The sequence below is a fragment of the Eumetopias jubatus genome, unplaced genomic scaffold, assembly GCF_037043125.1.
Source record: "Eumetopias jubatus isolate StellerSeaLion01/CBP00866 unplaced genomic scaffold, mEumJub1_p1.0 scaffold_15, whole genome shotgun sequence".
Lineage (NCBI taxonomy): Eukaryota > Metazoa > Chordata > Mammalia > Carnivora > Otariidae > Eumetopias > Eumetopias jubatus.
In genome coordinates, this window is record NW_028274821.1 from 43,456,724 (window position 1) to 43,470,432 (window position 13,709).

The following is a 13,709-nucleotide window of genomic DNA, read 5'->3' on the forward strand; positions in this document are numbered from 1 at the left end:
AGGATCCTGGGATCAAGCCCCACATTGAGCCCCATGTCGAGCCCTGCACTGGGCTCCCCATCGGGCTCCATCCTCAGTGGGGGGTCCAGTTGTGCCTCTGCCCCTCCCCCCGCTCATTCTCTCTCAAATAAATAAATAAAATCTTAAAAAGAAAAAAAAGAATCAGAAGAGTTGTGCCACCCTGTCCTTTTCCCTGGAGCACTGCTCCTAAACTTAGTGAAAGCTCCCAAGTGTTTTCTTTTCCTTTTCCTTCGCGACTAGCATCATATCCATTAAATAGTCAGATGTTGAATATTTTGTTCTTTGGTGACATCAAGATTAAAGTTACTCTAAAAATACATTATTTTAGGGAGTGATTAGGGAAATGATTCTTTCAATTCTGATTTTTTTTTCCTACACCATTTGCATCATTTCACTTGGACTCGAGGATATTTTCCATAGGCCCAGTTTTAGTTTTTCTGATAATTCATTCTTGAACATTAAAATGTTTACCGAGGCTCCCTGCTGGAAAAGAGATCCTCCCTCCTGTCAGGATTGCCCTCAGTTTACTCACCAGTGTTTGGGGAGATACCTTCTCTAGAGTAAAACAATATATACATTCATTACGTCACGGTTTCCATGGGTGATGAGTCTGGCACAGCTTAGTGAGACCCTGTTCTCAGAGTATCACAAGGCTGTGTTATCACAGAATGTCACATTAGTGTGTCTTCCAGGCTGGCTTCCTTTCTGGAGCTCAGGCTTTTCTTCCAAGCTCATGTGTTTGTTGGAAAAATTCGGTTCCTTGTGATTATAGGACTGAGTTCCTGGTTTTCTTGTTGACTGCCAGTCAAGGACCATTCTCAGTTCCTGAGGCCTTCCTTAGGTTCTTGTCTTATTACCCCCTCCACAATCCTCTCATAAGATGGCCACTTAACTTCTTCAAGGCCAGCAGAAGAATCTCTCTGACCTCAGGGGAGCCCCTGGATTTCTTGTAAAGGCCTTGCCTGATTAGGTCAGGACCAGCCAGGATAATTTTGCTTTTGATTGACTCAAAGTCATGTGATTAGGGACCATAATTTAAAGAATGCCTTTTGCATATTAACATACACAAATAATATAATCATGGGAGTGATAGCTCATTATATTCGCAGGTCTCACCCACATACAAGGGAAGGGTATTTTACAGGGCGTGGGTCATTGGGGGTCATCTGAGGATTCTGCCTACCCCAGAGCTCCTTACTGAAGAATGAATTCTTCAATATATTTTGTTTCTTCTTACAGTTGCTTAGAGGGTTCTTTCCTTCTCAGAGACTTATGCTTCTTCAGTGTTCTATTTAAATAAATAATAACTAGGGTCTAGTTTTAAACTTTATAGTGTTAAGTTCTACTTTATAAGCTTTGGTTAGAGTAATTGACTACACATAAATCAATACAAATCTCAGTACTTATTCTCAGTGAAGTCAACTTTTAAATTGAAATAGACTTTTAAAAGATTGATATATCTTTTAAGGGAGGAATTTTCTGTATATGTTTATATGTATACTTAACATTTTATATATATCACGAAGTTTTTTTTTAAAATCCAGGTTCTCTTTAAGGGAGGAATTTTTTGTACATGTTTATATATATACTTAATATTTTATGTATGTCACAAAGTTTTTTTTAAAATCCAGGTTCTCAGCCTTTAAGGTACTTCTCATATGCTTTATGGTAGCATTTACCGCAAGATAGTGCTAACAGTAGTGCTGTAAATTTAAAATTTACCAAGTGCTGTCGTAATTCTTTAAAAAAAATCTGCCCTCAAAATGACCTTTGCTAGGTAGACAAACATCATCTCTGTTATTAAATGAGGAAACAATGTCAAGTGCTAATTAGCATCACACTGAACTGGTAAGCAGTAGATCCAACGCTAAAATCCAGAAATTATGACTCTCCATGTGTTTTATTATTATTTATGGTTTTAATATAAATGACATATATTTTAAATGTTTGGAGGTGGTAAAGTATTAATATAGAAATAGGATCATGCTTTTGATAAAAGAGAAAAGCAACAATTTTAAGGGTAATCTTAATTTATTGGTAAATTTTAAGCATACTCTCCTTCTAACGAGGTCACCACAAGTAGTCTCACATGCCAAGCCAAGTGTACACAAAAGAAAGTTATTCATGCTTCTTGTCTTATCTGTAGTATTTCTCAAATAAGAAATAGGATGTTTAAACTGAGAGAAGTTAGTAATAGGGCCATCATTATTTGTCCAAAATTCTAAGGGATAAAAGACTCCAAACTGGGCGCCTGGGTGGCTCAGTTGGTTAAGCGACTGCCTTCGGCTCAGGTCATGATCCTGGAGTCCCAGGATCGAGTCCCGCATCAGGGTCCCTGCTCAGCAGGGAGTCTGCTTCTCCCTCTGAACCTCTTCCCTCTCGTGCTCTCTATCTCTCATTCTCTCTCTCTCAAATAAATAAATAAAATCTTTAAAAAAAAAAAAGGACTCCAACCTGATGGAATATATGATTTGTTTATTTCTTCTATTTCAACACATGCCCTGTAGCTTTTCTGGGCATGTATAATTATATTGGAAATACATTTTAAAGATTTTAGATTTTAAATATTGGTTAATTAAAATATGATTTATATTTAATAAATTACAAGTCATGTGATTTACAGTCTCCATAATTTCAGTGTTTCTTCATTTAATAAATTTTTATACTGTCAGGTTAAAGTTAAAATCTGCTATGCATGTCTTTTAGAGAACTATATTTATTGGCTTGGTCTTTCCTCCATGAAGGATTTATTTATAGTGTTAGGATCTACTGCTGTGGAAGGAATAGACAGAAATCTAATGTCATACGAGTTTAACAAATGAGAGAAGCTACCGGGACTATTCGTGGGAAGAAAAGAGCCTCATCAAAGTAGAGTTTTCTGTGTTGCCTGAGATTCCACATAGAATTGTAGCCATGAGTTATGTCATACCAAATTAAAATCTTAGAAAGTCTAATTTAGATGCATAGCATTCACTTTGGGATTGATAAATGCTCCAGTGCATACTACGTAAGTAAACACTGACAATATTACTTTACTAATAAAAGTGTATTTTAATTTGTATAGTGATAAACTAATAGAAAGATTGTAAATATGAGCTGAAATCAATGTGTCTTCATAGCACCATCCATGCTACAAATAGGGAGATTTCAATTTTTGGAACCTTTTTTTTTTTTTTTAAGTATGTTCAGTTAGCCAGCATATAATACATCATGAGTTTTTGTTGTAGTGTTCAATGATTCATTAGTTGCGTATAACACCCAGTGCTCATCCCAACACGTGCCTATCACCCGGTTACCCCAACCCCCCACCCCACTCCTATCTGTAACCCTCAGTTTGGTTCCCAGAGTCCAGAGTCTCTCATGGTTTGTCTCCCTCTCTGATTTCTTCCCATTCAGTTTTTCCTCCCTTCCCCTGTGGTCTTCTGCTCTATTCCTTATGTTCCACATATGAGTGAAACCATATGATAATTGTCTTTCTCTGCTTGACCTATTTCACTTAGCATAATCCCCTCCAGTTCCCTCCATGTCATTGCAAATGGTGGGTATTCATCCTTCCTGATGACTAAGTAATATTCCATTGTATATATGTACCACATCTTTTTCATCCATTCATCTGTTAAAGGGCATCTTGGTTCCTTCCACAGTTTGTCTATTGTGCCTTTCTTTTGGTTCTTACTATACAGAAGGCATTTTTTTAGACACCCTGGGGAAAAAGGCACAGTCCTCTCTCAAGGACTTACTAGGGTTCATGGTTGAAGAATAGACACAGTGCTATGGGAGCTAAGAGAATGGAGAAGCTACTTGTTGAAGAAAAAGAAGAAGGGAAAGAACAGAAGGCTTCATAAAGGAGGAAATACTAAGCTGTTTTTTAAGCATGAGTGAAATTTCAGTGGCAGAAGATGCCAAGTGTAGAGTCATTGATGTAGAAATGGCAGACAGGTTTGGGGTATGGCAGGCAGGTTTGACTTCAGATGATGTTTGGCTGAAACACAAATTGAAGCTAAATCTTAGAGAGCCTTATGAAAACCACAAACATCTGAGCTTTATTCTACTGGGGTGAGAACCCCCCTGAAGGCTTTTTGAATGAGGGATTAAGAGGTCGATGTTGTTTTAGAAAGTTATATAAAAGATGGTTTAAAAATAGGAAGGGCTGCAGGGAGGGGAAGGGCTTTTGCAGTGGTCTTCGTGGGATAGTGAGAGTCTTCATTAAGAAAGTGGCAGAGGGAGTGAATGTGAGAAATATGACATAATTTATAGAACATGACATAATTTATAGAACATGACAATAAACGAGGGAGATGGATTCAAGCTTGGAAAATAACTAAGAAGATTTCAGGGTTAGGGAAATTATGAGTTTGCTTTTAGATATTATTTAGGTAACTTTGATACAATTCATGAATGAATATTTCCTGAAAATATACAGAACCATACCTTTAGATTATAAGTTCAAATATAATCAAAGAGGGGCACCTGGGTGGAGCAGTCAGTTAAGCTTCCAACTCTTGGTTTCTGCTCAGGTCTCAATCTCGTCCATCATGGGATCCAACCCCTCGGGCTCCGCACTCAACTGGAGTCTGCTTGGGATTCTCTCTCCTTTCCGTCTTCCCCTCCCCTGAGTGTGCATGCTCTCTTGCTCTCTCTCTCTCTCAGATAAATAAATCTTAAAAAAAAATAAGTTCAAATATAATCAAAGAATTTTTTTTCACCAAAACATACTTTTTATGCTACCAAAATATAATCTAATATCAAATATATCAAGCCCTAGTTTTGAATCCAATATCTGAACTATTTATACTTAACAGTATAGACATATATACACAAATACATAGGCAATTATTGGTATAGTTCGTAAAAGTTGTGTTTAAATATAGTGTTAATACTTAGATAACTGATGTCCCATATTTATATTACTGTACATGTTGGCTACATCTTTTGCTGTTTCTCATTAGAATTTTTCACTAAGATTTTTTGCCCCCTGAGAGATTTCAGTACCATTTTATGTAATTGTTCCTTATGTTAAACTACCATATTATAAGCTTCTCTGGAATAATAAAATAGTACTGCAGTTATCCTCTTAAGGAGCTCCGAGTTGTTATGCCATTATAGCTTGGTGACATTCTGCTGACTGCAGATTGGTGAACGAGAAGGGTTGACATTAAGACCATTTCTTTTACACTATTTCATAAAAACATTATCAGTATGTCTTTTAGTAAAATGTTGATGTCATTAAAAAATTCAAATGTAAGGAGTTTAGTGCAGTTCTATGTGAACATTACAAAGAGGACTTGTCAACTATCAATCAGATGCGTAAGACTGAGCAAATTTGTTTGCACACTATTTATTTGAACTATATCTCTAATAAGCCTCTTCTGCTAATTGGACTTAACATTTATGTTACTAAATGAGAAGCGTTTTGGCTGCCATAGAGGATGGTAAGACCTACCCAGTGGAATAAACAACTAACATCTGTTACCCTGTCCTGCTCCAGCTTGGCTTTTACCAGTCAAGTACATCAGTCCTGAAGTCAAGGTTATCAAATACGTGAATCTCTGGCTCAGCCATGTATATGTGAAGTCAAAGAAATAGCACATCATGAGTGAAGACCAGCCAACCAAAAGATGCTGGGTACAGCCGGCCCATGTTGTTTTAACCTTTCCAAGCACTACAACCTTAAGCAAAAACTAGTAGGAATTATGATTTCTGTAAAGTTTATATAATAACTATTTTTAGAATTAATTTCACTTTTTTCTTTAGCATTAGAATTTTATGCTGATAAATGTTAGGTTAAAAGTAATTACTTTTATAATACATTTATATTTATTTTCTTTTTTAAAAAGAAGCTAAATTTTGATTTGGCTGGGCTTCGGAGGGAAAAAGAAGACTTGCTGAGGAAATTGGAGTCCTCATCTGAAATCACAAGTTTGGCAGAAGAAGTTTCCCGGGTGATAGTTCCACGGATACAGGTCACATCACTTGGTCCTTCAAGGAGCATGGATTTGGAGATGAAGCAATTGCAGTGTAAATTAAAGGTGATTATAAATTTTATTAAACATGAAAACATATATTAAGTTAGTGAATCCTTAAAGACATGTTTATATTGATTCTAATTTAATTCTACTAGTAAGGGTAAATTATGGTATAAATAATCCAAAAGTTATTAATACTATATTTGGCCTCATCATTCTCTTTTAGCCTTGTAGTTTCTTATATGGTGACTTCTAACACTATTCTCTGAGAAAATGAGAAGACACCATGAAATCCTAATTTAGAAGGTGATAGAAACTGGCCATTGTCATTTCTCTTCCATTACTGAACTCCCCTCTACCCTCCATCCCTCCCTCCACTGCACAGAATTCCTTTCAAACTTTAGTGTGTCAACATAAATAGAATTGCTTCCCTCTACACATGAGGAAGGACGAGAGAAATTATGGGGGGGTGGGGAGAAGCACAGAACAAAGATGGTTGGTTTAATAGATTTTAGCAAGTTAAACCTGAGAATAAGAGTAAAAAGGGGTGTTCCTTTTCTTTGTAAAGAATACCATCTAAGTCCAGTTGAAACTATCAACAACTTAAAAATAAGGCTGGCCTCAGTTTAAATAGAATTACCTTGTAAGAAACAGGATTTGTGATATTTAATTGGAAAGTTCATTTTCATACTGTTTAACACAAGCTTGTTTATTCCTCACGTATTTAATTATTTTGTTTGGCGGGTATTGCTAGCTGGGAGCTAAAAGGACAGTGTGTGTGGGACCATCACTATAATGAGAGTCACTAGAAAGTAAGTTCTGGTTGGAAATGCACATAATACATTAGGAACAGAGTAGCTATGACTGTTAAAAGAAAAAAAAAAGGGTAGTAGAATATTGAATTATCAAATAGACTCAGTTTTTAATTCAAAATATGATATGTCCTCTCTCCAATAGTATCTTTAAATGAAGGATTACTAAGAGGATAAAATAGGATAAAGTTTAAAGTAAATGAGTGTATCATTACTTGAAAATATTTTGCTTTGTTAATAATCAGATATACAGAGTGGCATTAATTTAGATATTTCCTGAATATTGTCTTCTTTAGAGTTTTTATGTGCAGAACTTGCCTCAACCACTACATTTTATAAGTTTAAATACCTTACATAATAGAAATATGAGAAAAAATAGTGGTACAAGCTTTAGTGCATACATCTTTTCTTAAAATGCATTTGTTTTGAAAAAGTGGACTAAAACTGACCATTTCAGTGTTAGGTTTCTATACAGAAGATAAAATCATTGAGATACTCTTTGATCTTACCTATATCTACTACAGAGACTTTGATTCACAATTCTGTGATTCCTCTTATACTTAAGTCTTCAGGCTCCTCATACAGCTTTAGTTTTGACCAAGATAAAATAGAATGTTGGATCCAATAATACCTAATCTGACTTCTAAGATTTTTAAAGTGGTTAATAGCTTTATGCTGACTTATATTTTACTTACTTGGTTTTACTTGCTATGAAATGGTCTAACATAATTTTTGGAAATAATAGACCCATATCAATATCTCTAGGTTGTTTACATTATGGTTTCCCATGGTGTAAGTTTGCACCCATATATAAATCTCTCTGTATTTTAGAGGAATGTGTGAGTCACAAAGATAAGACTATGAGAATGCCTGGAGTAATTTAGATGTACGTTTGAAGTGAAGTGTCCATATCTAGCCTGGAGTCCTAGGACACTGACCAGGCTACCTAGGGACAGAAAGGATAAATCTTGACCTCTGTCTTGCTTCATGTTTTAAGATGGAAGTACCTTAGAAGACCAGTACCTTAAGGTACATAATACACTCTGCTACTACAAATTTTTGTTTTGATATTTGATTAGTTTGCTAGGTCTGCTCTAACAAAATACCGCAGACTGCATGGCTTAAGTAATGGAATTTTTGTCCCTCATAGTTCTGGAGTCTCCAAGTCCAAGATCAAGGTATCCATAGGTTGTAGGTTCTCTCATTAGCTTCTAGATGGCCACCTTCTTTGCTGTGTCCTCACATGGTCATCCCTGAGTCTGTGTGATCTGTTTTAACTCTCTTTCTAATAAGATACCAGTCATATTGGTTAAAGGTCCAACCCGTATGACCTCATGTTACTTTAATTACCTCTTTAAAGGCCTTATCCAAATACAGTCACATTTTGAGGTACTGGGGTTAAGACTTCAACATACAGATTTTGAGGGGATACAATTCAACCCATGACAGATATCAAATTGCTAACATAATAATTTTCCAAGAAATAACTTCGTTCTAGTTGATGTTTTTATGCTTAATTGAGAAAAAACTGGTTAGATTTGAATATATTAATACAATGGAATATTATGCAGCCATCAAAAAAATGAAATCTTCCCATTTGCAACAACGTGGATGGAACTAGAGGGTATTAGGCTAAACGAAATAAGTCAATCAGAGAAAGACAAGTATCATATGATCTCACTGATATGAGGAATTCTTAATCTCAGGAAACAAACTGAGGGTTGCTGGAGTGGTGGGGGTTGGGAGGGATGGGGTGGCTGGGTGATGGACACTGGGGAGGTTATGTGCTATGGTGAGCGCTGTGAATTGTGTAAGACTCTTGAATCACAGACCTGTACCTCTGAAACAAATACATTATATGTTAATTTAAAAATTTTTAAAAAAGATTTGAATATATTAAAGTTTACATATGTCTTTTTTTATTTTATCCAATTAATTTTAGACTTTTCTGTGTAAATTCTTAGGTGTACCTCTGATACACATGGTACATTCAGTATCATTTGAGTGCTCATGTGTATTTTCTCTATCTTCATTTTTACCTACATTATACATGTTTCCTCAAGGTACCCAACTTTATATAGATCAATAATCAAATATTTAGAGATGTACAAATTCCTTCCAGTGGATGGTATATACATACATATATATATATATGTTATTTATATTTAGTGTATTTGTAGTTATTTATACAATTTGAATTGACTAGTACTTCAGTTTGTATTTGTGATTCTTTGACTTCCTGATTGTTGAAAGCATTCCTTTGGTATAGACCATGTTCTCTTCCAGTTTTCCAGGAGGTCAATAATGAAGCATTGTAGCTTTTAAACTACTATTCCTTTATAGGTAAACTATTGCCAGGCTGGTTCTAAGTCCTTTAGAAATATTAACTCATTTAAACCTCATTTCTAGGGGCGGCTGGGTATCTCAGACAGTTAAGCGTCTGCCTTCAGCTCAGGTCATGATCCCAGGGTCCTGGGATCGAGCCCCACATCGGGCTCCCTGCTCAGTGGGGATCTGCTTCTCCCTCTGCCTGCCGTTTCCCCTGCTTGTGCTCTCTCCTTCTCTCTCTCTCTCTCTCTCGAATAAATAAATAAAATCTTAAAAAACACCTCATTTCTGTCCTGTGAGATAAAGTCTATGACTCTATTTTACTGTTGAGAAAGCAGAGACACAGGATAAATTAATTGTCCAAGGTCAACTGAACTACTAAGTGATAGAACCGAAATTAGAACTCAATCTATCTGACTTCAGAGTCCATGCCTTTACTCAGCACTCTGCAATTTAAAAAAAAGAAAAAGTTTAATAAACTTAGGAAAGCTCTAACCACGATGGATTCTTGCCATTGTGACATTTTTTGAAATATATGTTTTACTCCAGATTTGAGGTCATGCTGCAGATAAGTATTGTATAGTAGAAATGGAAAATGTTAGAGGCCCTGGGTTTTGATCACTCTTTGTGCACTAACTTCTTATGGGACCAGACTGAGGAAATAATTTCTCCGGAGGTCTAAAGCAGGGATACCCTTCTACCCACTTCATAAGGATTTTTAAGGATCAAATGAAATGGCTGTGAGATTTAGAGATACTGGCAAAAGTATATATCAAGCTGGTGTTGTTTTATTTACTATAATTCAGTAATCCCTCAACTTTCCATAAGTCAGACTTACAGCATTTTCAGTCACCTAAAATAACAGCCTTAAGTCTAAAAACAGAAAGAATCAAACAACTACCTTAAAATCGACTTGATTTATTCCACTGAAGATACTGTCAGGCTTCATTTACTGCCTTTTATCTTTTATTTTAAATACAGCTTTAATAAGTCTCTTTGTTAAACTTCTCAGCAGAAAATACCTCAGAAGCAACAGATTAGAACTAGCATATTCAAGGGCCAGACTATTGTTTTTAGGCAGGAATTTGGATGACAGAAACAAGAAATTTTGACCAAGGGACTGACAAAGAGAAAAAGAAAATAAGAAAATGTTAAGGTGAAAATACAAAATGGGAATAACAGCAGTTTGGGACCATTTAGAGTAAGGGTCAGTAGCCTTTTATATCATAATAGTTCCAAAAGCCATGACAATATAATGACATAGTGATGATATAGTATAGCAAGATAACATGTATAATTAATACAGTGATAATATTTATAATGTCACTATATTGAAGTATCACTCTTACAATGCTTAATGTAACTTTGGATGTTTATCTTTCTAAATGAGTGAACAATCATTCCAGAGAGAATTTAAGATTAATGATTAAAGCAAAAGCTTCAGTTAGCTCCTAAATTCACTAGTGTGGAATATCTTATTCTGGCAATATACGTCAAATATGGTGGAAATTTAGATCGCATTATACAAACAACCAAAAAAAATTTTTTAACTTTTATTTTATTTATTTTTTCGAGAGAGAGCAAGAGAGAGAGAGATTGGGAAAGTGGGGAGCATTGGGAGAGGGAGAGAAAGAGAGTTTTAAGCAAGCTCCACCCCAGAACATGACATGGGACTCGATCCCGCAACCCTGTGATCATGGCCTGAGCCAAAATCAAGAGTCAGACACTTAACTAATGAGCCACCCAGAGGACCCCACTTAATCAAAATTTTTCACATTCAATACTCTTGCCATGTTGACGTAGTCTTGAATTTTTAAGAAAATTTATGTATTTATTGTAAAAATTAAAATTATTTCAAATTTTGCATTTACATACGCTGTACCAGTGAGATATTTTAAAGTCTGACTAATGAATTTGACTCATATTTACATGGTGTGATTAATGGTTTCATCTTTTCAAATTTGCATTTTTTTAGTATGACATAGTCAAAGCCGGGAATAGTTCTAACAGAAATGATTGTAAATACTAGAAAGATTAGCAAAATAACTACTCCAAATATTTTAAAGCTATCATATTTTATTCTATTTATATTAATATTTTAAAATTTTAGCAAATTAATTAATGTGTGTTAACACTATCTTGTAGGTGGAGAAACTGTAATATCGAAAACACTAGGTAATATCTCAGATTACATGTTCACTTGGAACTTGAGTCCAAATTAAAAGTTAGGGTTCCTGACACTCCAGTTCCTACCTCTGGCTCCTGGGCTGTGTAGTCAGCAAATACCATAAAGCTGTTTTGCTTTGACAAACTGATGTTTATGCATAGATACTTTAATAATACTTAGTATTATTAATAAATTCAGGTAAGGAAGTATTGAGTATTAGTAAAATTCCCTATCAGTTATCTGTCCCTGTCTAACAAATCTTAAACAAGAGCAGCAGTTTATTGATTCTTGTGATCCAGTGGGTTGGACTGGGCAGTTCCTTGGCTTCTGTCTTCTGAGTTCTCTCCTGTGCCTGCACTCAAATTTTAACTCAAGGATTTATCTGGCCTGGAAGTTCCAAGATAGCCTCACTGCAGCCCAGCAGTTGGTCTGCAGACCGTCTGCTCAGATACCTCTGTCCTCCGCATGGCCTTTCCGCTGTCTTCCCTGCAAGGTGATCCCAGGCAGCATTCCAAGAGGGCGAAAGTGCAAGCTGCAGGGTTGAGGCCCAGATCTGGTACTTGCGTAATGTCATTTCTGCCGCATTTTTTTTGGTCAAAGCAAATCACAGGCCGGACCAGACTGAAAGGGTTGGAAGATGAATCTCACCTCCTAATGGGAGGAGCTGCAGAGCATTTGTGACCATATTTGGTCTGTTATGGGGGTTCTTGTTAAATCCCACCATTCATTTTAAGTGATCTTCTTAACCCATTAAAATACTAAATTAACCACACGTACAGTTACATTTTACAAAGACAAGCCATATTTCCCATATGTGTATTTTGGGTATGTACTTCTTACAGTTATACAATGGCATTCTTCTGTGGTTTTGGTATGTTATATGAAAATTTTAGTGTGTCATAGTACTTCTATTAAAACATGAAATAAAGCATTTAAAAATATTAAAATGTCCTTTTAAATTATAACCATAATTTTGTAAACTTAACACTCTTCATGAGAATGGCATTTATTTGTATGCTGCATTCCACCAAAAATTGAAAGGTGTATTTGACTTTATGTGTATTTTTAATCTAGAATGCAACTAATGAACTCACTAAACAGTCATCAAATGTCAAGTCTCTGAAATTTGAACTCCTAGCAAAAGAAGAACACATAAAGGAGATGCATGAAAAGTATGGTCTTGATATTTTTCTCCATTGTATTTGGTGCCATCTAGTGGTAGTTAACTCTATTAAACATTGCACCCAAGAAACAATACCCCATGTTCAAAATGAAGTTTTCCTTCCTTAGTTCATGTTTAAACCTCAGTAAGTTGAAAGCTTAAGGAATATTACCTATAAGCATGGTCGATGGCAAACGATTTGCTATTTTTTATTTAGAGTAAGAATATGTAAAGTTAGGTTTTCGTTCTTAAACATTTAATTTTGAATGTATATAAATTAATGACCTAAAGACTACAAACAGAAAACTTATGAAATGTGGTAATTATTTGGCAGATATATATGTAGATCTTCTATTGGATTTAATGCCTAACATTATAGAGCTAAGGTGGAAAAAAGGAAAGTTTTGCTTTTCTCTAAAATAAAAGGTAGATTACGAAAGTTTGTACTTTATGTGTTTATTAACAAAAAGGGGATTGAAATGTCCTTTCTCACGGAATCAAAATGACTTCCTTTCTGTATCTTTTATAGATATATTATTAGAGTTTAGGGATGATAACATGTTTAGATAGAATGCCGGTCTGTCGTTGATAATTTGAGAAATCTATCTATATATGTCTATATATCTCGTGTACATACGCATATACCACATTTAAGTGAAGATCACTTAGAAGTGATATTCCCAGACGAAACGACTAGACTAAAAGATTGGTTAATTTTTTAAACAGAATATCTCCAGGTTTATTTATGAGCCTAAGAGGCAGTCTTGTTTACTATTTAAGAGTGAGGGCTCTAGAGAAACGTTCTTTGAACCCTGGCTTCTCGACCTGCTAGCTCTGCATCGCAGTTTAATGGCGTTCGCTCATAAAAAGCCTCTTGTGAGGCTTGAATGAGTGCGTGTAGAGCACTTGTAACAGAGCTCGACACACAGCAAGCACGTGGCCAATGTTGCCTGTTACTATTGGGCAGGACTAGGAGTAGTCGCCTCAGCTGCCATTTTATACACGCGATCCACGGAAGCTACGCTGATTGGTCAGTTCAATCGCAAATGATATTAAATTAGAAGCTACCATGCCTAAGGTTATTGTGTTTCTATATGATGGCGTAAAATTTTTACATTTGTATATTAAGGTATAGAATTGTTTCCTATCAGTGTTAGACTTGTTCATGATCTCCAAATATGTTTGATTTTTCTTAGCAATGCAAAAATATAATTTAAATATAACAATTTTAATTTTTCATAAATTTTGTCAAT

General features: G+C 35.4%; 1 protein-coding gene across 2 annotated transcripts in view; it reads left to right on the forward strand.

Moving 5' to 3' along the window:
- Window positions 1-13,709, forward strand: part of CNTLN (centlein) — a 298,123-nt gene that overhangs the window by 251,200 nt on the left and 33,214 nt on the right. For both annotated transcript variants that reach the window (XM_028107236.2, XM_028107237.2), the window contains exons 19-20: window positions 5,859-6,050; window positions 12,369-12,466. In XM_028107236.2, coding sequence (XP_027963037.1) covers window positions 5,859-6,050; window positions 12,369-12,466 — 290 coding nt within the window. The remainder of the gene's footprint in view (window positions 1-5,858; window positions 6,051-12,368; window positions 12,467-13,709) is intronic.